The 27,908-nt window shown below is 50.7% G+C and overlaps 1 protein-coding gene across 1 annotated transcript in view; it reads left to right on the top strand.

Annotated features, from left to right (window-relative positions):
• Positions 1-27,908, top strand: part of LOC144755252 (disintegrin and metalloproteinase domain-containing protein 9-like) — a 929,123-nt gene that overhangs the window by 221,346 nt on the left and 679,869 nt on the right. Inside the window, exons 7-8 of the mRNA XM_078643994.1 lie at positions 21,288-21,353; positions 21,437-21,508. Coding sequence (XP_078500120.1) covers positions 21,288-21,353; positions 21,437-21,508 — 138 coding nt within the window. The remainder of the gene's footprint in view (positions 1-21,287; positions 21,354-21,436; positions 21,509-27,908) is intronic.

Raw genomic sequence — 27,908 nt, forward strand, 5'->3', positions numbered from 1 at the left:
GTGCACAGAGTACCTCTTTTAGTAGATTTCTGTCTTGCCTTCCCCAGTAGATTTCTGTCCTCTGACAAGATTACTCCTCCAGATAGTCACTTCTTGATGAGGCCCATCGTTGGTCGCGCCATTTGCAGTTCTAAAAATCCTCAAACTCCTTCTCAGGGGTCTTACCAATAAGTAGTCCATTCAAAAGCAGCAAAGAAATCAACAGAGAATCTGAAATATGAAAAGACATCTTTATTACAATTAATTGTGAGGCTACGTCGCCCAGTCACACCTAAAGCAACTGAATGAGGCAGCCTCCTCAATGGTCTCAGCACAGACCTTTTATACCAGTTATTATGCCCTAGGCACACATTTTCTGCATTATTGTTGGTCATTCCCAGGACGTGCACATCCAGCCCAAAATTAATCATCAAACAAAACCCATAATAAACATTCTTCTTTAGACAAGCTGGACAAGACCCATAATGAAAAGGCCCGTGGCCCACATCATAAATAGACCATAAAGAAGGAACAGGAACAGATGGAAGTAAGATAAAGTGGTGTGTGCGTGTACAATAAACATTGCAATGTCCTGCTCTTTGATCTCTATCTGACCAGCTGCCTAACAAGGAACTGGCTCAACGAGGTCAGCCTCGGGCAAGGGAGTCAGCATTCGCCAGGTCATGCAGGAGTCAACACAAACCCATGCTAAGGTTATGTCCTTAAATACTTGTTCTGCCACTGTTAGGGCCTACTGTAAGGGCAATCCACAAAATGGCTGCTGTTCACAAAATGGAAGCCAAGGGTTCAGTACGAAAATGATGATTTCGAGGTGAAATTGTTACTGGAACATGACGAAAATGCTTGTACATAGTGTACTAGCCATTCTCTGTCTTTTGATATAAAAATCATCATGCTACGACAAAGTTTATTACACGAGTCCAGAATTTTCAGTACTACAACGGGAGGTATGTATCGATACAGGCCACCCCCCAGTAACTCTCGGGCACCCCATGGGCTACCAAGGATACCTCATACGCCTCCAACCACTTGTCAATGTCATCCCCCACACTGTAACTGGCTATCACCTCCTTTGGTAGATAGAACTTAGGCTCTCGTGGAACCTCTGGTACGCTGCCACCATTCGTATTACCTTGCGCACCTATCTGCATTGCTCGCAGCTCCAACTCTTTTAGGCTAAGCTTGTGTGCAAGCTTCTTCTCTTCCATTGCTAACCTCTTTTCCTCTCTCTCCTCCATCTTAGCAAGCTCCCATCTCAATTGCCTCTCCTCCCTCCTGTCCTTATACTCCTCTAGCGATGTACTCCTCCTGGTCACACTACTGCCTGCCCCGAAACGTCTTCCTGGCAACACATTCTCACTAACATCAATGTTCAGTAGGTCTAGCTCTCCTGGAGCGCCCGCCTCCTCTGGTGCGCCCTGCCCCTCCTGTCCCCCATCCCCTCTCCCCTCCGGGTGGGCCATTATCCATGCCCTCAAGGCTTTCCGAAGCTCATCCTTCTTGGCACTTCGCTCGACAGACACCCCCATCCCCTGACAGAAGTCCCTCAGCTGTGCCGCCGTGTACACTTCTAGATTGGCCAGCTCAAACTCCATTTTGACAGGTGGGGACCCAGACAATTTAAGGGAAAGAACACTAGGACGTAGGTAACAGGTTAAAACAGGAATCTGCGCACTCAGTTAGACAGTGGAGGTCAATTTGCTAAGCTTGCATGCAACAGGTGTCCAATTGCGGTGCACCCTGACTCACTGGAGGGTGCTGCACAGCCACAGGTCCTTATCCCGCCGCTGAACACCAATGCAAGAACTGGGGTCACCAATTCCACGGTGGTAGCTTGGTGTGAGCGGGAAGGCACCCGAAAGCTAGGTGTAAAGTAGAAGTATAGCACACACTCACACTGAGACAGGGAACGCACACAATAAAATGACACCACACCAGCTAGTCTTTTTAAAACAAGATGCTTTTATCTAGATTAGGCTCATGACTGGTAAGTAATTCATTGCAATCAATTTGGCATCAACTCATTAGGCAACATTTCATTGTTTAGGTCTAGGTAAAAGCATTCCTTTGATACTCAGGTAATACTTCTTTAGATAAACATATGCAATAACATTCCTTTAGACATCAGGCCACATTTAATTATAAAGGAAGTATGGGCAGAACCATTTCTTAAGGACCCAGGCTACATTTCATTATGTGGGTATAGCATCATCATTGGGCTAGGCAGGTTCAATAAAACAGCATTGCATAGGTCACTTCAAATTAAAACATTTCATACCACTACTCTCATGATAAACCATTTCTGATGAAAGGGAGGGTCGGGGTCCTCTAACAATCAGGCAATATTTCTTAGAACACTACGGGGTACCACATTACCTGGGCATGAGGATCCTTCAAACACATGTACCCCTACTTATATGGCACCTCCCGAACAAGAAAACAGTTGGCAGAAAACATTCCCCTAACCAGGGGTCACTGTGGGCACAGCACGGTCAGTAATTACCATTACCGCCCAGTTAAGGGGCCTTAGTTCCTTTTTCCTTGGCTCCAGGCAATCATCAGCTTAACAGGGGCCAACGGGGCCCAACAACAGTTTCCTGCAGGGACCTCAATAATCCTTAGAGGCTTCCCGCGCAGCCCCGCCGCCTCCGCGGTCTCTTGCCCTCCCCTTTGGGTGTTACCTCCGTTTCTGGCCCCTTTGTCAAACGGGCCGGTCAGGGGAGGCCCGCCCGGCTCCGGCGCTCTTCCCGGGGCCTCCCTGCTGATTCAGAAGGGCTCCGGGCCTTCTGGGACCATGCACGGCCCGGGAGCCAATCAGGGTGCGGCTCCTGGGGCGCGGTGGCCGCCGCCTATCAGGGTGCGCCTATGGTGGGCACGGCCGCAGCAGCCAATCTGTGTGCGGTGTTGGCGGGGGCGTGGCCTGTGATGCAGCTGATGCCCCCGTCACGTATTGGTGGTGTCGGGCCTCGCTGGACCCAGTGCGGCCTGCCGCTGCACTGCGGCGGCCCTCTCCTGGCTCCGGGGGCCACTGCGAAGGTGAAGACAACTGCGGGTCCCTCTCAACCAAGCGTCGGGACCGCGGCGGTGACGGCAGGCCCCAGAATACTCTCAGTCACCGCAGGGCAGCGCCAGCAACCCCAGGCCGCAGCAGTGAGGATGGCGGCGCTCTCGGTGGTGGCTGTAGCGCTACAGGGGGGCACCCAGATGAGACCCGGGCTGCGGCGGTGAGTCAGGGAATGCAGCATGATTCGGCCACAGCGCTTAGAAAGCCCAGAGCTTTGCAGGAACAGCGCTTAGTTTAACACCTCGTGGGGCACAAAAGCAGCCTCTTTCAGCTGTGAGGCTGACACGAACACTGGGATCAGCACAGCGCTTTGGGGGTGAAGGCAGTCTCTGTCAGTTCAGCGCCCAGGGGGCTCAGCACAGGGATAGAGTTCTTGGCAGGACAGGGCACAGGGCAGCATGGGGGCAGACACAGTCCAGGCAGGGCAGCGCAGGGACACAGTGCAGGTGGTAAGCTCTGGTTACCCGGTTGATCCCCTGGCAGTCCTCGCTGTAGATAGGTGTTTCTTGGCACTTGATGGTTTCTGCGCCCTTCTTAGGCAGTTTATTGGGGGGTAGGTAAGAGGGGGGTTGAGCTGGTGGTTCAGAGTCAGGATGATCCCCTTAGCTCACTGTAGGTGGTTCCCTGGGTTCCCCAACGCTGGGCTAGATCAGTGGGTTTGCGAGAGTCCCTCACTCAACTTAGAAGGCAGTGCCTAGGCCCAGTCACTTCCAGTGGTATAGGTTCACCCCCTAGGCCCTACCGCCTAAACTCCTGCAGAGGTTCCCCCAGGTCCAGTGATGCCCCAACTGGCAAGCATGTTTCCCTCCTTTCCCTAAATACCTCTAGGTCCAGTGACCACTCTCTAAGGCGGCAAAGTGTAACCCCTCCCCTATTTCGGAAGGTTCCAGGAGCTTCCACAGTCTAGGCTATGGGCAGACAAGGCAGGATGGCATTGCTACAGTATCCTAATGTCCCAGCCAGCTCCTGGCTACTAGTGTGTTACTAAAAAGACCACTTTGCAGTAGCAGGGACCTGTGGCCGCCATGTTGATAGGAGAGAGCACCTGCACCTTAGCACTGATTGGCAGTGGTAAGGCGCCCAGAGACCTGGGTCCAATGAAAAAGATGGTGGAAAAAACAAGGCAAGGGCGAAAAAAACGGGGTAAGACCACCCTAGGGCTGACAGCTCTAACATATAGCTTGTAACATACACAATGCAAACTGAATCATGACTAGGCTTCGGTGCTTAAATGGAAAAGGGCAAGGAAGGGCTCAGATGAGAGGGCCAGTGAGGCTCCATGAAGAAGTGCATCTTCATGGCCTTTCTGAAAGGCAGCAAGGCTGAAGAGATCTGAGCTGGATTTGAAGACTGAGAGTCCAAGATAAGATAAGTATCTATCTCCTTGGCCCATTACGATTTAGACATCAGGAGGTTGGTAGCTGTCAGCAGCCAGATTCTAAAGCAGGACTTACCGCTAACTACTTTGTGGGCATGTGTTGCCATATGTGAAACCTGTCTGCAAATAATATACTCCAAGGCAAAGAGGTTAGCTGCGTGTAGAAAGTGCATGAAATCCCGGAGCTTTCACAAGTTCTGGAGATGGCACTGCCAGGCTCATGACACAGCACTCCCAGCACACTCACAAATACTTTTTATTGTGTAGAGGATCCTTCAGAAGCTCTCCCAGCGGTGCCCTCTGGACCTCGGGCGGTGGGTCCCACTACGCTGCATGAGAATCGAGACGAGGGGTCTCCAGCTCATTGCCTCCTTCTGCCATGCCTAAGTTTGGGGATCTACTACGGTGGCCTGTCAGTTACTGTGCACAAGCTGCAACCAAGCACAGTACAGAGCTTTCAGCAATGGTCACGGAAGGGCTGTATTAAACCACCCGCTACTAGGGTGGCCTGTCAGTTATTGCGCCTGCTCACGGCTGCAACCAAACACAGGACAGAGCTTTTAGCAGCGGTCACAGAAGGGCTGTGATTTAACCACCCGCTTTGCACAGACCTTCTTACACCATGCAGCTTATTTGGTTAAAGCTGTACTTTAAACCCCGCCCTGTCCGTAAGATAGGAATGGAATGTTCCGCACCTAACAAGAGCACTGTGGGAGGTGAGTTGATTTACTCACACACCATGGCTGCTATACAGACTCTGCGTACCTATTTAGGAATGTGGTTCTAGTCTAGTGGAGAAGTGTGGCTCACCGATTAGAGTGGCAGACCCTGAGGCAGAGGTCTGGCCCGGGACCAGGGTTCAATTCCCGATGCGGCAGGGTCTTGGGCTCAATGTCCACGGACTTGATCATTCTCGCCTAGGTGCCTACTCTAATCATGGGTCCCACTCTGCAACTCTGGGCAATAGCTTGCTTAATCTCCACAACGGCCCCGAAAGCGCTAGGATGCCTGGCCTCACCTTGGAGGTGCCCAATAAGGGGGCATCTCACAGGGAAAGCCAGGAAGGGTTCCACAGCGGTATACAGCGCCAAGATACCTTTCAGGTGATAGTGCGCTTTACAAGTATGCACACATTTACATTTACATTTACATTATTTTCCGTTCAGAACGGCATGTGCTCTGGTGGGCTAATAAAAATGAAGTGGCAGCCGTGAAGTGGCACCCACTGAAGAAAGGTAACTCACGGAAAGCCACCAGCTGAGCGAAAGCTGATGTGAAACGAGATGGCAGCTGGCCACAGTGAAAGCAATTATAAAAAGATTTCACCCAAACAACAGCTGAAGAATGCAGGAGTAAGGAAACTTTATTTGGCTGTTGCTCCTCTGCGGAAAACCGGAAGTGCCGGATCACTGCCTAAACCAGTTATGAGGTAGCAAAGAAGAACGGCACTGTACTGAACTAATGGTAAGCAGCAGGCAGGAGCAAAGTCCTTTACTGACTACAGTAGCTTGACAGACAGCTCATGCGCTTCCTAGGATCGACCTAAAATATGTCCTTGCGTGCCACTCCTTTCCATTATGCCCGATAAAAGATATAAGTCCTTTCTTATTAGGTCCTACACTGGGTGGTTTGCAAGCCAGACCAAGAGAGGCTTGACTTGCCTAAAACAGCTGCTCTGCCATAGGGCACCACTAAACCTCCCACAATGTGAGAATTATTTCTCATTAAACTAATCAGTTAGCCATGGTTAAATCCTCCTTATACATTTGAAGCTAAATTCTTAAAGCTTTTTGCTAAAGATTTTTATGAATGCAAAACCATTTTTGTTCTTTTTAGTAGTTTGCACCATACACTATGAGTACTGGTGTGGGGGTGGCGGGGAGTGGGGGTTTTACAAGGCGGTAATGTTCATTGTTCCTCCAAAAGCCTGAAATATGGCATCAAGGAGGGAGAGTAAAGAGGTACTTCTTCAATAACTGCAGCCCTGCACCCAAAAGATGTACAACAGTGACTGGGCCTCCAGAAGATGAAGCAAGAGTCTCATGGGCTGGGCACCTAATAATGCACATTTCCAATTCGAAAATAAAGATGATATAGAAAATAGGTACAATATAATCCATGGTCCAGGGTGATAAGAAACAGCTACACGGCCTCAGTAACCTAGTAATGTTTGTGGAACAGAAGATGGTGAAGAGGATGGCCGGATACAACTCTGTCAGCTGCTATTTCCGATTAAATAAAGAGTTTGTCAATATTTAAATCTAGCACCACTGAGGCTATGCTAAGGTTTGAATCAAAGTTGGAGATGATAGAAAACATAAAGACAGGAGTTTACCTCCAAGTGTTGGGTGTGCCTGGAGTAATCCTAGCTAAAGCTCTTCATAACTACATTGTCAGTGGTGTGTGTGAATTGCAGGAGGCGCAGGGATGTGATGCTGTACTAATGGTCTGGAAAGCTCATATGCAGCCTGGAAGGAACAAAGGTGATGCTAGTGGTCGGGGATGTTGAAGGTGGTGGTGCAGTGCCAGAACAGATTTAATTTTGAGTGGGCATGCAGAAAACGTTGGTGATGGTGGAAGCGGTTAGACCACTTATTTTCAGACATGTGTGGCAACACTTTGGTGCAGAGGAGATCCCTGCTGGAAATCAAGAGAAAGGTGGATATCTCATAGCTTCATTAGGTTATCCAGTTAGTAAGAAAATGCCTCTTTTGCATGAGCAACCCATTTTTCTGGACTGATGCTGCTTTTCACTCTGATAATGATAAAATTGGCGGTACTCCTAATTGGTAAATGTAACTTACCTACAAAACACTAGTATGTGGCACAAAGTGTACCCAGGGCCTGTAGGTTAAATGTCACTAGTAGATTGCAGCACCCATTGTGCCACCCACTACAGTGACAGTGCAAACTTGACTGCAGGTCTACCATTGTAACCTGGTTGTGCAGTTTTAAAAATACAAATTCGATCTATCAAAATAATCCCTTTAGACAGGCCTAAACCTTCCTTTTAAATATTAACATGCTAAACTCATGAAAAAATCCTGTCGGATTTGGTCTAAACTACCCATTGAAACCTGGGATGCTATTCTTAAAGACACTCGACCCGAAATCTTCTCTGACCCTTTGCAAGCTGATATGTCCCTCAACCTGTGGCTGGAGACCTCCTTGGATCTTTCCCTTCCGAAGATGGAATTATCCCATAGAAGTGGCAAGAACAAGAAGGCCTGGTACACGCCTGACTTGAAACTACTAAAACATGCATGCAAGCGACAGGAAAGACAGTGGAGAAAACATTACTCCGAAAGTGATAAGGCCAACTACAAACTTGCCCTGAAAAAGTATAAGGATGAGATTAAAACCACCCAATCTAATTACTATCAGACCAAGATTAGCATGGCTGCCAATTCCCCAAGAGAAATCTTCAAAATTTTTAAATCTCTGGTCACCCCTCCTGCCCCAATTGAAGACTTAGGACTTGCCCAGGTACGTTGCGAGGAATTGGCCAAATTCTTCCTCAACAAAGTAGCTACCATATATTCATCTTTTCAGAATTTTCCCACTGGACCCCCCTTGGTAACCAACATGGATCTAATTCAACTTAATGAATTTGCTCCGATAGACCTCCTCACGACTCAGTGTCTTTTAAGGAACTTAAAATCAGGCTCCCCGAATGACCCTGCACCCCCCACAATACTAAATCTGGTATCTGACATTGTGGCTCCAGTCATTCAGGAGGTGATCAACGCCTCCTTGACTTCAGGCCAGGTACCATCAACCTGGAAACAGGCTAAAGTTAAGGCCCTGCTGAAGAAACCCAACCTTAACCCTGAGGACTGGGCCAACTATCGCCCCATCTCTCTTTTGCCCACTGTCAGTAAACTCACTGAGAAGTATGTCAATTCTCTATTGGCCACTTTCCTAGAGGATAATAACCTTTTTCATACTACGCAGACAGGGTTCAGGAGAAATCAAGGCACTGAAATAGCGTTGATTACAGTGGTTGAGGAAGCGAGGAAGATCGTTGACAGTGGGAATCATGTGGCCATACTATTATTAGACCTCAGCGCGGCCTTTGACACCGTGAACCACTCCATTCTGCTCCACAGGCTGGAGGAAGTTGGTGTCTCGGGCCGCGCACTACAGTGGCTACACTCCTTTCTGTCTGACAGGACCTTTGTGGTCTTTGAAAATGATGCTTCCTCTCCCCAAATGTGTCTTAACTGCGGTGTACCCCAGGGCTCATCCCCACCTTATTTAATATCTATATGAGGCCTTTGGCTGAGATGGTGCTTCCCTGGGGAGTACAACTTGTTACATACGCAGATGACACACAACTGATCATCTCACTATCTACCCAGGAGGCCCCTTTTGAAAGACTCTCCAGCTGCCTTAATAAAGTTCGGGAATGGATGGATGAATCCTTCCTTAAACTGAACGGGTCTAAAACTGAGGTAATGATGCTGGGATATAAGGCACCTACCACAGTGGAGGGTTGGTGGCCGGACAAGCTGGGCCAACCACCCAAGCCGAAGACCCAAATTAAGAGCCTTGGGGTATGGATGGACCCAGCTCTTAATTTCTCAGTGCAAGCGCGGAAGGTAGCTGCCACATGCTACGCACTTATCAGGCTTCTGAAGAAGATTATCAGTCTTCTTCCCTTTGAAGCCAGAAGGATTTTAGTACAGGCGCTGATCTTATCACGCCTAGATTACTCCAATGCGGTATATCTAGGCTCCCCCCAAGGGACAATCAAGATACTGCAGATTGTTCAGAATTGTGCAGCACGTATGCTGCTGAACATCCCACGAAGGACATCTGCCAAACCTGCTCTCCGCCAATTGCATTGGCTTCCAGTGCAGCAGAGGATCGAATTTAAAACCCTGGTTACGGTCCATAAAGCAATCCACAAAAAAGCACCCTCACTGATACAATCATTATTTTGCCCCTACCTTCCTAAACGGGAACTAAGATCCTCTAATAAGAATCTCCTCTCAATTCTAAAAACGAGGAAAGTGCGTATGGGTGGCAGACGCTTCTCCCTACAGGCCTCAAGACTCTGGAACAATCTTCCACTCTATCTCAGAATGGAAAGTAATCATCTTAGTTTCAGGAAGTCACTGAAAACCCTCTTGTTTGTCTGATCTTGGTGAATGAACGTTGTCTAAAGCGCTGGGATGCCTCCGGGTAGCCATGCGCGATACAAATACGTAATCATTCATTCATTCATTAATAAGTCATCCCAAGAATCTCTTACTGTTCATAAGGCAGGGTGCATGCTATTTAAAATTAGGAAAAGTAAATGGTTAATGTTAAACTTGTCCTTACAGTGAAAAGTTACCAACAGCTGTATTCACTGTAGCAGGGTTGGCTGTTCCATAGAAAAGCTAAGGGACACAATATTAAATGTAATATCTGAAAGAAGCAGTTAGTTATAGATTCCTTACCTTAGAATTACCCCCAGGCGTCAGACTGGATTCGGAAAGTTTTTTGGCAGCAGTACCCCTGCGCGTCGGAAGGTGGCATCGGTTGACTCCACGTTCGGTGGCGGCGTCGTGGTCGCTGGGATGACGTTGCGGTAGCTACTTAGACGCTGCCTTTACGCGCTGACGTCAGTTCTTTCTTTTTTTCCGTGCCAGCAAGCGCCAGTAAGCGCAGATCTGGAGAGAGCAGTACCGCCAGTCACTTTTTAGGTTTAAAGCATTTTCTTGCATTTTAAGAAACAAGGAAAAACAATACATACAATGAATACAGTCGTCGTAATAACGTAATGCAAAGTCTCTGCTCCAGAAGCGCCTTCAGAATTCCATACATTACTATCTGAGCATTTGTAGAGCCTCATTCTAAGCGTGAGTGCCGTGACGACAAATTCCAGAACCAACAACCCCCCCTCAACTCCCCCCCTCCTTGCCCTCCCCCCAGAACCCCCCTCCCCCTGTGCTGAGCGAATGTCTTACACCTCCATCACCTTCGCGAAGGATCCACACCTCCCATCATGTCCTCCCTCCATATCAACTAGGCAATCGGGGATGTCAGTCGCAGTAGCCTAAGATATCGGGGACCAGTAATTTCTTTGAATTCCGACTGTAGTAAAGTATGGAAAGGCTGCCACAGGTCCTCAAATCTGTCCACCTCGCCCGCCACCATGAGGGACAACTTCTCCATTCCCAGAACGTGCCATAACCTGTGCAACCAGCCTATGGTGGTAGGAAGGGTGGTGGTACGCCAATATATGAGTATGTTCTGGATCGCCGAGCCTAAAGCGATCGCTATCTGTCTGCCCCTCCTGGATCGCAGAGGGTACATCAGGCCATCAGGTAATCCTAGCAGGACATAGGCTGGGAAGCGAGGTAATTCAATGTTAAAGCACTGGTCTATCTCGTCTAAGATCTCCTTCCAATAAGGACTCAGTAACGGACAATCCCACAAAATGTGTGTAAGCGTGCCAGTCTGCCCACATTCGCGCCAACAGGTGCTCGGGATGTTATGGTTCATTTCATGCAACCTTTGAGGCGTGTAGTACCAGTATGTGGATATCTTAGTGAAGGTTTCAGTGAGCCCAGTGTGGTACCCTGAATGACGCGCCCGGTAGGAGATATCGTCCCATTCCTTGTGACTCAGTTCCCTCCCCAGTTCTCGCTCCCAGCGAACCCTTCCGGGGTTATGGATGTGGTAAGGGGGGGGTTGTAAGAGCCGGTATAGGTCTGAGATGAGCTTGGCGTCCGAGGAACGCGTCGCCAGCCACATCTCGTATGGGGTGAGTTTCCGGTCGGCTAGGTCCCGCACTTGCGACTGAAGCGCCCAATGGCGTACCTGCAGATACCGCATACGCTCAGTCTCGGGCAGGTGGTAGTCCCGGCGGAGGTCTTCGCAATCAGCTTTGCGAGTGTCTGTTGGGCCCCGGGGCGCCCCCCGTCCCTGACTTGCTCCTTGATGGTGGACTCAGCTCCACTGCATAGTCTCGGCGCCGCGGAGGGAGGGGCCGGTGGGACAAGGGCCCGGTGCTAGTCAGGGCCGCTGGCTCGTGTGACGGCTCCACCTCCCAGGCCGGTACAGTCGCCTCTGTGCCGGGTCAGGCGGGCCCCCTACACTGTGCGCGGGAGCAGCTGGGCACTCTCAGACTTCCCCCGGTTGTCGCCCGGCTCCACCTCTCCGCAGGGGCCCCGGGAGGGGGTCCGGGGGTCGCCGCGCAAAGATAGGCCTCCCGGCCTACCTGATCCTCGGAGTAGCGTGGCAGCTCTCCGTCGGCTCCTCCCCCGCTCCGCTCCGGAAAGTGTACCCTCGTGTTGCCCGGAGCCTCCGCCTCCAGGTCTCACCGGCGGTCCAGGAAGGATGTGCCCTCGAGCCGCTAGCCTTCGCCGAGGCCCCGAAATGTCCACAGCTCCACCGGCGGGTCGCGGCCTCCGACTCGCGGGTCTCCGCCGGATCCGCGGCCCGCACTCGCTCCGGGGATGTCTGCGGCGAGGTGTCGCGCTGTGTCTGCGGGCCTCCAGAGGATCCAGGCCGCACCACCGCAGTCGCAGCTGCACCAGGCTTCTCCTCCGCTCGATCCGGGGGAGATCAGCGGTGTAGGACGGCACAGGGGCTCTGGGGTCTCGGGAGCTCGCGGTAAGAGCGACTCCTCAGTCCGCCATCTTGGCCACGCCCCCCCGCCAGTCACTTTTTGACTGAATCTTTCTAGACTTTTATCGACTTTTTTTTTTGAGTCCATCGACTCCTGGTGCACAAGGGATGCCCGGCTTCAGGGCCTGCGGTTCCTGTACCCGACTGATGTCGGTGATGGATCCGCACCGTGTGTGCCTCTACTGCCTCGAGCGCGACCATGACCCCACGTTGTTCTCTGACTGCCAAACCACGGCCCGAAGTCTTTGCGGGAGCGGTCCTGGAAGCTACTTGAGACCTGTCAGTCAGCTCCGCGTTGCTCAAGGTCGCGGGGGAGGTTGAGGGACCGATCCCGGAGCCATCATCACTCCTCTTCCAAGTCTTCACACTCGAGGTCAGGTAAGTCGAAGCATAAGAAGAAGTCAAAGAAGCATCGCCGCTCTTTGACTTCCCCTCGTCCATCGGCTGATGCTGCAAAGGGTGCCGGTGGTGCCTCTCCCAGGACTCTGTGTGCGGAGCCTTCAGGGTTGGCTCTGGCCTTCCCTCCCTTCCCGGGACTGGGAGCAACCCCTGCACAGCTTAGGCAGTTCTACGATGCGATGCATGCCATCTTTGGGCAGCCCGACTCCACTGGCGTGTCTTTGGGCCCCACGGACTCAGCTGGGGGCCCTAGACCTTCGTCGCCGGTGGATTCGGCCTCGGCACCGCAGGGCCCCTTTGGAACCAGGCCTCGATCCGAATCGGTGCCGGTCATCCTCGTAACACCTCCACTGGCGCCGATTCCACTGGCACCACATCCACAGCTGGCGGCGGCTGGACCCTCAGCCGGATAGACCCCGGCTTCCACCCCGATGTGGAACAGAGTCGGACTGGCGTTGGCCGATGCCAGATCCGGCACCAATGTGTACTTTTGTGCCTATGTTCCACCCTGGCCCTTTTCAGCCAGATTGGCAGCCAGAGGAGGGTGAGGAAGACTGGGTGGGGTCTGGAGACCCTTTGACCGACCAGTTAGATTATGATCCGGACTGGAGAGAGGAACTGGGGGATGCCAGTGGTCTGGATACCGCCCCAGACCTTGGCATGTTGTCTCCTCCTACCGTGGCTACAGAGGAGGGAGCGTCATACGCAGTGGTGTTGCATAGGGCGGCCGAGGCTCTCCACCTCCAGCTACCTACGGTGGCAGTCAAGACTAACCTCCTGACAGAGGTGCTTCCGCTGGCAGCAAGCTCTTCCAAGCCGCTGCTGCCATTCAATGAAGCCCCACCTAGTCCAGGCCCAACACAGAGGCTCCTGAGGATAGGATGATTGCCAGACCCCACTGCCCGGCCCTGTGCAGCCCCACTTTCCTCTGCCAACACCCCACCCCTGAGTGCTTGGTGGGGTATTGGGATATGGTGGCACAGGTGCTGCCCCAGTGCCCGGACCGTGCTCTCCCGTGCTGTTGCCAAGGAGAGGGACGCAGCGAAGTTTACCATCCGTTGTGGAATGGACACCACCGACTCGCTGGGTAGGACAATTTCAACGTCTGTAGCCCTTCAACGCTACGCCTGGCTGAGGTCGACTGGTTTTTCTGGGGATGTCCAGAACACCCTGATGGACATGCCCTTTGATGGCCGTCGCCTGTTTGGTGACAAAGCAGACAGTCCGCTAGAGCGCTTCAAGGACTCTCAGGCTACGGCCAAGTTGTTAGGCCTCTCCACCACACGCCCTGCACTGTCTGCTTTTTGCCCCTTTCGGGGCTACGGAAGGGGTGCCCCACAACGTTCCTTCCAGGGCCACAGGCCGGCGCAAGCTGTACAGACCCAGTGCGGCCAGGGACGTGGGAACCACCGCCGTGGTTTTGGGGGCCAGCGGCGGGTCAGTCCACCACCGCCCCCTCTGCAGCAGCCTCCAAACCCTCCTAGTCCAACCTTTCAGGCCCATCACAAGCCAGTGGGTGGCAGGATTCACCATCATCTCCCCCACTGGCGTGCAATCACGTCGGACAGGAGGGTTTGCAGATAGGCTGAATGGGCTACTCCCTCCCCTTTGGGACTAACCCCCCAGCCATGCCACCTCAGTACCATTGTATGTCGGGGGATCATCTAGCCCTTCTCCAACATGAAGTTATGTCTCTCTTGGCCAAGGGAACCATCGAAAGAGTGCCTGCCCCAGAAGTAGGACGTGGTTGCTATTCCCAGTACTTCCTGGTGCCCAAGAAGGACAAGGGCCTGCGCCCTATCTTGTATCTCAGGAACATCAACCGCTTCCTCCGGAAGGAGAAGTTCAAAATGTTGACCCGGCTCAGGTCCTGTCTTCCCTCGACCCTGGAGACTAGATGGTAGTGTTGAACTTGCAGGACGCTTATTGTCACATCCCCGTCCTGCCGGCCCACCGGTGTTACCTGTGGTTCACGGTAGGAGCATTTTCAGTTACTGTATTCCACTCTGGCCTTACCAGCACCCCTCGTTTGTTCACGAAAGTGATGGCGGTGGTCGCAGCTCATCTGTGCAGATCAGGGGTTTCAGTCTTCCCCTGTCTCAAAGACTGTTTTTTGAAGGCAGGTTCGCCGCAGGCAGTCATCTCCCACCTCCAGACTACGGCCACCCCTTGCATTCGCTGGGGTTCCTCATCAACGTGCCGAAGTCACACATGTCTCCCTCTCAGAAGCTTTTTTTCATCAAAGCCGTTCTGGACATGATGCAGTTTCGGGTATATCCTCCTGAACTGTGGGATTCTCGGGCTATGATTCCGATCTTTCAGCCTCTACCCTGGGTTTCGGTCAGGGTGACCCTCCGGCTACTGGGCCTGATGGCCCCCTGCATCCTGCTGGTGGATAATGCCAGATGGCCTATGCGGGCTCTGCAGTGGAACCTGAAGTTCCAGTACAGCATCAGGGGAACCTGCCCGATTGCGTCCAGATCTCGGAAGGCACTGCACGCCAACTGCCGTGGTGGCTCATGAACCAGGATTGGGTCGACAGCAGGTCACTCTCCCTTCCTCAACCATAGTTCACAGTGGTGACCGATGCAACACTTCTGGGATGGTGTGGCCACATGGGGAAGCGAAAATCAGAGGCCTCTGGTCTCCGGCGCAGCCCGAGCTCCATATCAACCTTCGGGAGCTTTGGGCAATTCGTCTTGCACTTAAAGCATTTCTTCCCTCTCTCTGGGGAAGAGTGGTGCAGGTGTTCATGGACAACACCACCGCTTTGTGGTACTGCAACAAACAGGGCGGGGTGGGGTTGTGGACCCTATGTCAAGAGGCTCTCCATATCTGGACATGGCTGGAACATTAGGGCATATCCGTGGTTGGGTTAACACCTGGCACGTTCTCTGAACGCAAGGGCGGATGAACTCAGCCACAGGTGCATGATGGATCACGAATGGCGTCTTCACTCGGAGGTGGTCTCCTTCCAAGGCGGCACTCGCTAGGCGATGCTTTTCGTTGCAAGTAGAGTTGCGGTCTTCTATACCACTTCTGCCCAGAGTGCTGAAGAAGATCAAGCGCGACCGGGTCCAAGTCATTCTTGTGGCTCGGGATTGGACATGAAGAGTCTGGTATCCTGAGCTGCTCAACATGGCCATCGATCCTCCGATCCGACTCCCTCTACGGGAGGATCTTCTGTCGCAGCAGCAGGGGATGGTTCTCCACCCGAACCTGTCCAGCCTCCACCTACTTGCGTGGAGATTGAGTGGCGCAGTTGACGTCATTTGACCTGCCTCCTGAAGTCTGCGATGTTATCTTGGCAGCCAGGTGTGCCTTCACTAAGACGGTATATGCCTGTCAATGGAACAAATGTGTGGCATGGTGCACAGCAAATGCTGTGGATCCCCTTTCCGCCCCTCTTTCTGAGGTTCTCTTGTTCCTCCTTTCTTTGGCCCAGCAGGGCTCTGCTCTGGGCACTCTTAAGGGCTATCTCTTGGACATCTCAGCCTTCATTAGGCTTTCTGATCAGCCTTCTCTTTTCAAGTCTCCTGTTGTAAATAGATTTCTTAAGGGCATCACTCATCTTTTTCCTCCTGTTCCCTTCGTAATTCCTCAGTGGGACTTGAACTTCGTTCTTACTTATCTTATGTGCGCTCCCTTTGAGCCGCTACATAACTGTCCACTCATACTTCTATCTCGGAAAACTGCCTTTCTGTTGGCCATCACCTCTGCAAGCAGGGTGAGTGAGCTGCAAGCTCTTTCTTCCAAGCCTCCCTTTCTGGCTGTCCAGCCGGACAAGGTCGTCCTTAGAACTAGACGTTCCTTTCTTCCCAAGGTGGTTACTTCTCTCCACATTGGTCAAACCATCACTTTGCCCACCTTTTTTCCGCCTCTGCATCCTTGGAAGGAGGACGAGAGGCTCCCCCGTCTGGTTCCAAAACGTGCGCTTTCCTTCTACTTGGATCGCATCAAACAATTCCGGTTGGACGACCAGCTATTTGTTGGTTACGTGGGCCCTAAGAAAGGTCGGGTCATGCACAAATGGACCCTCTCCAGATGGGTCATTCTGTGCATCAAAGCCTGCTATTCTTTGGCAAAGAAGGAGCCTCCAGTGGGGCTGCGCGCCCATTCCACCGGGGCGACGGCAGCTACTACTGCTTTGGGACGAGGAGTCCCCCTAAATGACATCTGTCTGGCAGCTACGTGGGAACCGCTGCATATGTTCGCCAAACACTACTGCCTGGACAGTCATGTCTGGAGAGACGGCTTCTTCGGCCATTCTGTTCTCTAGAACTTTCTGGTGTGAACTTGGTTTGCAGACCCACTTCCGGGGTTGGTATTGCTGGAGTATCTATTCTAAGGTAAGGTATCTATATTAACTGTTTCTTTCAGATGAACAAGTTACTTACCTTCGGTAACGTTGTATCTGTAAGAAACGTAGGTTAGTTATAGATTCCTTACCACCCCACCCATCCTCACCATTCTGTGAACTGACTTCTAGGGTTAAAGATTTCCTTTCAGGGCTCTAGTTTTGTGACAAGTTGTCAGTGTCTTGCATGGCTCTGCGCTCTGGTGTGGAAAGTCGTGTTCAGAACTGACGTCAGCGCACGAGGACGGCGTCTAAGGAGCTATCGCAACGTCATCCCGGCGACCACAATGTCGATGACGAACGTGGAGTCGACCGACGTCACCTTACGACGCGCAGGGGTACTGTTAACGAAAAACCTTTCCGGATACAGTCTGACACCTGGGGGTAATTCTAAGGTAAAGAATCCATAACTACTATGTTTCTTACAGATATATCGTTACCGATGGTAAGTACCTTGTTCATTACGATTTCCAGTTAGGAAACAGCTGCAAGTTTAATTCTTGTACTTTTTGAAATATTTATTACAAGTCCAATTTACTGATGAAGTTAGATTTGTTATAAATATTTTGGAAAAGGTACTTTCTCCTGCTTAAAGCACCTGGAAGCCCATTTCCATGAGCTTCACATGTCAACTGGCAGCTTAATACCCCCCTGATAAGCTGTGAAAACTGTTCCCAAAACAGGACATAGCCTTGGGCATAGGGAGGTGTTTCTGTGCCTCTGGCAGGATGACCATCTAGATGTGCCCAGGAACTTGATTAACTTCAAAGACACATACCCAAGAAGCTCCAGGGCTTGGGATCACTTTTTTGTGAATATCCCTGCTTATGCCTCCTGCCACCCCTCTACTCGACACCCCCGCATTTATAAACGCCCCTGCAATGCAACTATCTGCTCTACACCCCTGCAACTAAGAATTTGAAGGAGAATCATACCTGGGGGCCTTCTGCGACCATGATGCTCCCATGAGACCGCCTCTGACTCAAAAGGGGTTTAGATGCTCCCGAAGCCATGCTGGAGTCTCATTGCCTCTGGCTGCTGGGTGAGTCTCGACGTTGCCTCTCATCTTGCCCCGAGCTCTCGCTATGGTGACGGGGATCTCCGGGCAAAGCAAGGAGAACACCTCCTCCGACCGTAATGATTCGGGATGCGGGCTGGTTTGAGGGATGCCACCACACTGCTGGATTGTGAACACCCCCCACCTGCCGCTGTGATCCTGGATGTGGGGCTGGTTAGATGATTCGATATGCGCCTGCGGTGCTGTCTCTTGCCACTGCACGATGGAGTGGAGTTTCCAGGCGTCACGAGTTTCGGTCAGAGGTGTCTGCTGCCGGCATTGATTTTCAAGGGTTGCTCCAGTCCTGTGGGGCTGGTTCGATGCATTGAAACTCCCCGAATCGACTTTCTGCCTCCGCACCGAGTGTTGAGTGCCCGTCCCAACGAAGGTATCACAGCCCGGATGGTAAGAGGGACACGACAAGGCCTGGTGGATCCCATACTGCCGGCGAAGGCCACTGGGTGATGTGCGTTCCCAGGACGCAATTCCTAGGGTCCCTGATGCTCCCACATGTTTTTGCTTCATTCTCCCGGAGTTAGGGAGGGGAGAGGAGGGTGCGGGGGCTGCCAAGCTACCGTTACACCTTAGTGCTAGTCGCTAAGGATCTGGCTTGCATGCAGGCATCGCCTGCTTTTCCTGTCATTGACTGTGAGTTACACCCAACCCTGATCCGTTCTGAAGATTATTTATGGACTGTTGTGGAACGGATGGGTCGTCCCTGAGCAACAATTTTTACATTGATGGGCGCCCATTTCATTTGTCGTTTGATGTCGTTCTGGGACACCCATTTTGTCCTCCTGTCATAAAATCTAAGAGGGTCATTCTCTTCCCTGGTCTCAACGCTTTGCTGGCCATGGAAAGAGAAAGAGGCCTGTGCCACTTGCATTCCTATGGTGGCCATCTTGGAGTGGTCATTTCACCTACACCCACACAGCTGGTCCATGAGCTCTCCTTCCAGCTCTCCTCTAACACCATCCATGCCCTGTTGTTCAGATATTCCCTTTGGCTACTATGATAAAGACATACTTTTAGTGGCCCACCCGTGACATCAAACACTCCTGGCTTAGCAGTTTTTCTGATCTCTATCAGCCAAAATTATCCATACCACCATGCCTGACCCCCCAGGTGGAAACCTTAATTGTCTGTACGTACCAAGGTGCCCGAGCAACCTTGGCCGATGCCCGGTGGAGCTGTCCTATGCAGCTATAGAGGAGTTTGGCTCTGGTTTACCCCTCAGCCGGCACCTACCCAGCTAAACTTCGGACATTGTTTTCCTCATCTCCCCGTTGTGTCTCTTTTTGCCTCCCCTGCCTCCTCCCTCTGTGATTCTTTGTCTGCCTCCCCTTTTCCAGCCTGACCTTTTTGTGTCCCTGAAGTACTTTATGTTATGCTATGCTTTAGTAATTCTCATGTAACTATGTCACACTGTTTTCCTTTTCTATGTTATGCAAAGCTACAGAAACTGATGTAACTATGTAACAATGTTCTGAAACGATGTCCTACCTCATGCAAAGCGCTCTGCTACCTCCGGGTCTAGCCTGCGCTATATAAAACTTTTCAAATAAAATAAATAAATACCCTATCACAGGCAAATGTTAGCTGACACTAGGGTAGTGCCCTTCTTTGTTCCACTCGCGAGACAGGCACCAATCCCAGTGGGAGAGGAGCGGCCCCCAGTACTAGTTTAAAGTGGCCACAAAGGAGTGAATGCTTGCTTCCAGGCCACATTTCTGGGGTACGCACACAAGTGCTGCACAAGGATGAGAAGGGTTTCACTTTCTTGGATTTGGGCAGACAGGGATACTGTGGGATTGTTACAGTAGGGCACACAGGAACTGCTTCAAAAGTTGATAGGGTTACCCCAGGGAACTTGTTTCCTATTGATTAGGTAGGAACCAGGAGTCACCTCCAGTGCCAGGCATAAATGTGGCACCCCTGGGCACTCTCTTGAAAACGGTACTAGGCCAGTGAAAGACAAAAGCAGGACTGCTCCAGCTATTGAGACTTGTACGAGACCTGAAAGGCTGGACCTGCTTCCACCTGTACACATGACAAACAAGTGAACTCCAAAAGTCAGTTGGCTAACCTCCTGTTAAGCTACAGGGACACAAGCTGCAATAACTAATTTCTCCTGAAGAGCTTAGCTCACCAGTTCCAACTGGACCTGCCCTGGGCCCTCCAAGTGACTTCAGCTGGAGTGAGTCTTCTTGACCCCTAAGGGCTGGTTCTGAGGTCCCAGGACCCTTTTCTCTTTCTACGTGTACTTTTCATACCATCCGGAGAAACCTGGGACTTAGAAACGTTTTTGACTCCAAAGACCTCTGGAGGACTAGGACAAACCTCCTAAGTCAATCCAATGAAGGTGCGTTGTTGCTGGGCCAATGATTCAAGTTGCTCCTACTCTGAACTTTTCCTCAGCAGCAAATCAATTTTAGAATGTATTCAGCTTTGTGGAGTCCTGTTCGACTACAGTTTGCTGCCTTTCCCGGCTTAATAAATCCGAGCTCCAGAAAAGTGACCATGTCTAAACGTGGAAATCTTCACCGGGAAAAGATGCCAAAAATATCTGGCCAGCCAGGGACCTTTCTTGGGCACAAATTTTGAATTTCTCCCCATCAGAGATTTCCTGCCAAAACGCAACAGCTTTACCAGGACCTGGTCTCATGGGTATCCAGTCTCTTGGAAACCGTCTATGCCACAGCCTGCTGCCTGGCCCCACTGAGGATTTTGGTTTCCATTTCAGAGACTGTTTAAAGGTAAAACATTCAACAAGGTTGATCCTGATTTCTATAGTCAACCTGACTAACTCTTTTTGGTGATATTTTTAAGTTTAAATGTAAATATTCGTATATCTAGTTCCCCTAATTAGATCATTTCATTTTAGTGTCATGTTGTTCATTAGATTATGCTTTGGTTTTTCAATATTCATAAATTGGCATAGTGTTTTTATTGTGTTGTGTTTTTCTATTTTTTTACTGTTTTGGTACTTCTGTATGCTTTACATGTGTTCTTAAGTTTAGCCTGTCTGCTCTGTGCCATAGCTAGCAGGGGTTAAGCTCAGGTTTAAATACTGAAACCTGTACTGGACCTAACAAGAATAGTGACATTATTACTTGTGGTAGACTATCATCCCCCCAACTAATAATACACTTTTTCACACAGTTGATCTGTGAGTGGAGCACCAGGGGAAACAATATACTCACACAGATGGACTCAGTCAGAGAAAATGACTGGTTCAACACATAGCAAGATGACGATACAGAATAATACGTAGAGACTGTGTTTTGATTGTACTACCTGTGCTTCAGTTAGCTTGTGATGAAAGATCTGTGAATACAGTTTTCTCTTTTTGCTGTACTATCCTCACGAATAAAAAGATTTTAACAAACAATGTATCCCTTGGTTACAGCGGAAGCGAGACGTGCTCCCAGTAACAAGCATCGTGGAGCTGAGCATAATGGTGGACAATTACAGGGTAAGTTGCCATCTCCTTGATGACAAATGTAACTAGTGATGGCATCGGACTGTACTCTCTAATGTGTTCTCTTGTCTTTACAGTACAAGATAAAGGGATCTGATCAAGCTGCAGTGAAGAAGGATGTATTTGAGCTGGTTAATACTGTTGGAGCGGTATGTAGGATTATTAGTTACTGTGAATCCTAATATATATGGTCGTACCTAGTTTTTGCTTTTCTTTTAAATGAAGTCTTGACTTTCTACTCAACTTTGATTTATACATTTTAAGGTTTATATATTGATCAAAGATGTGAGCTGGGAAAAGTAGAGAAAAGAACATACTGTTGCGGAGTTAGAAGTGACATAAAACTGATATTTGTATAACCAGAGGCAATCTAGTGAGGGTGTGGTTGCCTAGGTGGTAAAGTTTGTGAAAGGAACCTATTTCCTCAGATGTATTGTTCATATTCCCACAGACTTGATGGTTGAAATGGTGTTCCTGGTTGGCTAGGGTATGCACACAGGCCAGGCAGGAACCACCACTCTAGTCAGGGTAATCTAGATACACACTGCAAGATAACTGGTGCTCACCCTCTGGTAGCTTGGCACATAGTCAGCTTTATCTAAAGAGGCAATGTGTAACACAATGAATACCCCCAAGAAGGCTCCACATAGGTTTAGAAAAATAGATACTATTTATTTGAGCTAAATGAGACCAAAATGTCTAAAATCCAATCAGTAGAAGTCAAGATATGAATTTTTAAAGATTAAATCAAAAATAGTTCTTAGAAGTCACTAGCGGTCTAAATGTTACTTGAGGCCGCGAGGGACTGGTGCAATTTCAAAGTTTAGGCTGACCACGATCGATGACAGGCCGGCTACAAGACCCGGACAGGTCCCTCTGAAGAAATACCTTGGCTGGAAATGTTGTCAATGTCAAGAGTAAAATGCTTCATCGTCAAGCCGCGCAAAGGGGATCCCGCACCATCTACAAACTCCGATGAAGTGAATGCAGTGCATCATCCCCAAGCCTCGCTGAGTGTTGTCGTCAACTCGTGCAGGCTGTGTAACCGCTGTTGTTGGGCAGTCTCTGTATCGGCTTCAAAGGGCAATGCAGTGGAATTTCTCATACAGTTTATGCCATGCATCGTTTTTGCAGAAATTAGCTGTAGAACCCACTTCTGAGACGAGAACTTGGAGGGGCACCTCAGGCAAGGGTAGAACTCACATTAGGCAGAGATCAGCAGCACCAGCAGAATTGTAGGAAGTCATGTGTGTCCCTCAGACTTCAGAACACAGGAGGCAAGCCCTTGGCGATCACTTGGAGGGATGTCAGAGTCCAACTCTCCTTCCAGCAGAGTCAAGGAGCAGCAAGCAGCAGAGCTACTTCCAGAAAAGCAGTCCAATGTAGTCCTTTAAGCAGCACAACAGTCCTTTTGGCATAAGTTCAGTACAAGATACAGAAGTGTCTGTTTTTCAGAGGTCAGAGACCCAGTACTTATACCAAAAAGTTATTTTGATGTAGGGGATGACTTCAAAGGAGCCCTCTGAAGTGCACAAGGATCTCTTGCAACCCAGTCCTGTCTGCCATGCTAACCCTGGGGGGTAAATACATGCTTTGTGTGTGGACAGGACACTACCTATTGAAGTGTAAGTGTCAGCCCCACCCATTCCTCCCTGCCCAGGAAGACCCATCAAAATGGAAATTAATGGGATGATTGCTCAGAATGTGGGTGAGCCTCACCTTCCTGTGTTTGTGGCTGTCTAGAGGGAAAAGACAGTTGACTCGAAAAAAAACGTTAATATATTTGAAAAAATATACAGCCTGATTCATGTACGGGCCGTTTTGCGTGTCCCTAATAGCGAATTATAGCGACTCGCTATTGAGGAAACGCAAAACGGCATTCATGTACTTTTCGGGGAAAAAATAGCGACTCGCACGCGGGCGCTAAATCTAACTAAAAACGCAGAAAAATCGCTATTCCCGGCTACCTGCTCGTGCGTTCGGGATAGCGACTCGCAATCTCGTGCGTTCGGGATAGCGACTCACAATCCCGTGCGACCGGGAATGCGAATCGCATTCTCGCGCGATCGGGAAAACGGGAAGTCGCATTCCGAGCACAGTGATGACATCACAACCAGGAAGCAGGCAGTTCCCACCCCCAAACACCACAGTGAGGCAAACCTTCGAGGGAGCAAGTCGGAAAGCAGACGCTAAACCAGCAATAGCGACTTCACAAACGACTGTAATAGCGACCTAACTGCTGCCATGTCTGAGGAACCTGTCCCTGGCCCCAGCAACAGCGCAGGACGAAAGCGAAAGCTGAAGTTCTCAGAGCAGGAGCTCGAGAACCTTATTGAAGGGGTGGTGGCCAACCATGACAGGCTCTTCGGGATCAACTCCAGGAAGGTCCCAGAGCAAGACAAACGGAGGATCTGGCTGGGAATAGCCTCCAGCGTGAACTCGGTGGGTGTGGCCGATAGGTCATTGGAGGAGCTTAAGAAGCGATGGTACGACCTCCGAGGTCGTGCCAAGGAGAGGGTGGCGGAGCGCCTTGGAGAGGCATCGGGCACTGGAGGTGGCGGACCGACAGTCCCACCCAACACACCCTTGGAGGACCAGGTCGAGAACACCCTTGAGAGGGAGGCGTGCGTTGGCGTCACCCCTCTGGACTCCTCCCGCCCCACCCAAGACACCCAAGGTAAGTGGCATGCGACTGCGACCCTGTCCCCTATGACCGTCCCTGACCAAATAGGCTAACTTATTGGCCCTTAGTCATGCCTTTGTTGCGCATCAGGGTATGCCCTGAAGCATTGTGGGAGATGTAGTATGTCCACAATGTAGTAGTACCACAATGCAGCCAGACAGGTCCCAAAGTACGCAAATCCACAGCCATCCAGGGAATGTCACCCAGCATGCATGTAACATCAGCACGTCTGGCAGTCACATGCAACTAATGAGTATCCACTTACCCTCACAGGTGGCGCAGAAAGCAGCGACAGCGAGAGGCTGCAGATAGATGAGGAGGCCCAGGAGGAGGATTCACAACCGGAAACCCAGGCACCAGCCCCTGCCGCTGCAACAACACCAGCAGCCAGGCCCCCCACCGTTGTGGCCCCTGCATCTGCCATCCCACCCGCAGCCAAGGCCAGGCCCCCCACCGTTGTGGCCTCTGCTCCTGCCATCCCACCCGCAGCCAAGGCCAGGCCCCCCACCGTTGTGGCCTCTGCTCCTGCCATCCCACCCGCAGCCAAGGCCAGGCCCCCCACCGTTGTGGCCTCTGCTCCTGCCATCCCACCCGCAGCCAGAGCCAGGCACCCCACTAATGTGCCTCCAGTCCCTGCCACACCAGCAACGCCAGCTGTGACACCACCTGCAGCTGGTGCTACGTCATCTGGGCCTGCGACAGCGGCAACACAGCGGCCAGCCACTGTGACAGGCCAGCAGAGCAGGCGTGGGAGCTCTCACGGTCACACCACAGCTCCAATCAGCAGGAGGGGCAATGGACATCTCCATGCCTGTATGAGCGTAGAGAGGCGCATGCTCAGGATCCATCAGCGCCAGTCACAGCAGCAAGGTGCCATACAGCTCCAGCTGCACAAAATTGGGCGCAATGTGGCGGGAGTGGGAGACCGCATGGACCGCATGACGGCGGCCATGGGCCGCATGACTGCAGCCATGGAGGCAAACACTGCAGCGATGAGCAAGCAGCGCAGGGCAGCAAGCCGGCGCCACCACCAGCTCATGGCCCGGCTGGCCTCCTACAGCCGGTCAAATTATGTGGCTGCAAATGCCACCTCCCAGTTGTCACGCAGGTCCCTCACACAGCAGCACCAACTAGTTCAGTGCTGTGAGGACATCACCAGGGTCCTGGAGCACCTAACCACCGCGGTGATGGCACTACACCCTCCAGCTGTACCTGCCACTGTAGGGGGTGACGATGGCAGTGAGGGGGCTTCAAGCGTCAGCAGCCAATCTGCAACACTAGTCCCGCCACTTAGGCGCAGCACCAGGGCAACGCCTGGTACAGGTGCCCCGGAGGAGGATGAGCCTCAGAGGCGGCTGGGCATAACGCGCAGGAGGCGCACTTGACTCTGCCCGAAAAACACAGGCACAGGCTGACTATAAGCCTGCCATGAACTTGCACACTGCAGTATGGAGGAATACTGTTGGTTGTAAATAGTTGTACAGATTACCTTTTTCTTGTGAATGAAACAAATATATTTATTTTGCTGCACACATTAGCCTTGTGTGATCATTACATTTTGCATGCAATTGTGATATGTGGGGTGGGGGTAGAGGGTGGGCTAGAAATTGTTCGCTGTGATGTGGTTGCGACGTCTGTGGCCTTCAGCTGGGTTCTCCCCGCGTGCATGGTGCGCATGTGCTGGTGGCCGGTCGTCCCCTTCTGATTCACTGCCTGAGATCTCAACAGGTATCCGGCGCTTGGTTGCAATGTTATGAAGCATTGCACAGACAGCCACAATGCGGCAGCAGGCAGCAGGACTGTAATACATGGCCCCACCTGTCTTGTGCAGTATACGGAACCTGCTCTTGAGCAGGCCAAATGTCCTTTCTATACAGTTCCTTGTCCGGATGTGCGCAACATTGTAGCGCCGTTGCTGAGGTGTGGCAGGGTTGAGGTAAGGGGTCAGGAGGTATTCCCGTAGGGCGTAGCCACTGTCACCTGAATGAGAGGAGCAGATGTTGATTGCCTGTGCAGCGCTGTGCCTTCATTGCAATGTGACATTGTCGACAAAGTGTACTTACCAAGTAGGTGTCCTTCCCCAAACTCTCCCCTGAGCAGTCGTGTGTGGAGTCCGCTGTGCCTGAAGATAAAGGAGTCATGGGTACTCCCTGGGTACTGGGCGACAATGTCAGTGATGATGGTCTTGGCATTGCAGACCATCTGTATGTTGAGGGAGTGGTAGGACTTCCTGTTGCGGTACATATACTCCGTGGCAGCTGGTGGGCAGATGGCGACGCGGGTACAGTCTATGCAGCCGAGGACATGGGGAAAATGGGCTACATTGTAAAATTGAAGTTTAGTCAGGTCCAATTCCTGTTGGCTCGTGGGAAATGTGATGTGGCGGTGGAGCTGGGTGAGCATGGCGTCAACGAAAGTGTGGAGGCAGCGTGACATGGTGGGCTGGGATATCCCCCCAGCAGCCGCTACTATGCCCTGGAAACTGCCGGAGGCCAGGAGGTGCAGGCTGCACAATACCTGCACATGTGTAGGCACCGAATTGTTCCGCCTTGTTGGGTGCTGCATGAGGGGGTCAAGTTCTTGTATCAGCCAGGTGATCATTTCCCTATTCAGCCTGTATTTGGCATAAATCTGTTCTCTGGTTTGGCCCAGCAAGGTGACCCGCTGCCGGTAAATCCTTTCCTGCCTCATGCGTCTCCTCCGTGCTGCTCGCTGTAGCCTTCGCCGCCTCACCACCATGTACATTCCTGGCATTGTGGAACGCCTAATGCTGCTGCTGAATGTCCTTATGTGTGATTGGTCAGGCCTGGACCTGTTGGTGATTGGCCAACTGTTTTTCAAATTTTTGTTCATCATGGCTTTTATGGTTACCACCTGCTTTGAGTTGTCCTTAATTTGCGCCGCGCTAAATAGCGATTTTGGGGTTTTCCGCTATTGTATATTTTTCATGAATGCCGATTGAGAATATATTGCGTTTCGCTATTCATTTCGCAGATTCCGTGGTTGGTCGCTATTTCCGTATCGCTAATGCGCGACTACCGGGACTCTGCGACTATTATAGCGTAATCGCTATTTTAATCGCTATTCTGTGTTTGCGAATTCGCTATTTTGTACTTGAATGCCGATTCCGTGTTTTGCACCCGCAATTGCATTTTCGCAGCCATTGCGGGCGCTATTTCGCTTCATGAATCAGGCTGCATGTCTTTTAAGATAATGACATAACAAGACACATATCAAACCTACACAACAAACATAAGTGATTATCTACAATGGTGACATAAAAAAGGGATATACTGTGACTGTACATATTTCAACAATACAAACTTTACATATAAAACACAGTACATGGAACATCATTTTTTTTCTTTTCATAGCGTTGTATAAACAGTAACAGAAACCCTAGCAAGACCTCCTTTATTGTATGGGTATGGTTGGGCAACAACGCTTAATTATGAACGTCGATGTTTCGACCCCTAAAATTGTGTGTGTATCAGTCACTGTCTATCCTGTTTTTTATGTCACGATTGTAGAAAATCACTGATGTTTGTTGTGTAGGTTTGATATATGTCTTGTTATGTCATTATCTTAAAATTCATGATTTTTTCAAATATATTAACGTTTTTTCAAGTCGACTGTCTTTTTGTTTACAATATTAGTGTTGTGTCTTACTAAATCATTGTTGATAGTCCCACCTTTGGGGGATATAAAATTAAATGTATTGAGATGGCAGAACCACTCTTCACATAATGCATTTTCTAAAAGTGGCACTTCTGAAACAGTAATGCTAATCCCAATTTCATCAGTAAAGATGATTTATCAAGACCATTCCAAACATATTAAACATGAAAAATCTACTTTTCTCTTAT

The sequence above is a fragment of the Lissotriton helveticus genome, chromosome 5_1, assembly GCF_964261635.1.
Source record: "Lissotriton helveticus chromosome 5_1, aLisHel1.1, whole genome shotgun sequence".
NCBI lineage: Eukaryota > Metazoa > Chordata > Amphibia > Caudata > Salamandridae > Lissotriton > Lissotriton helveticus.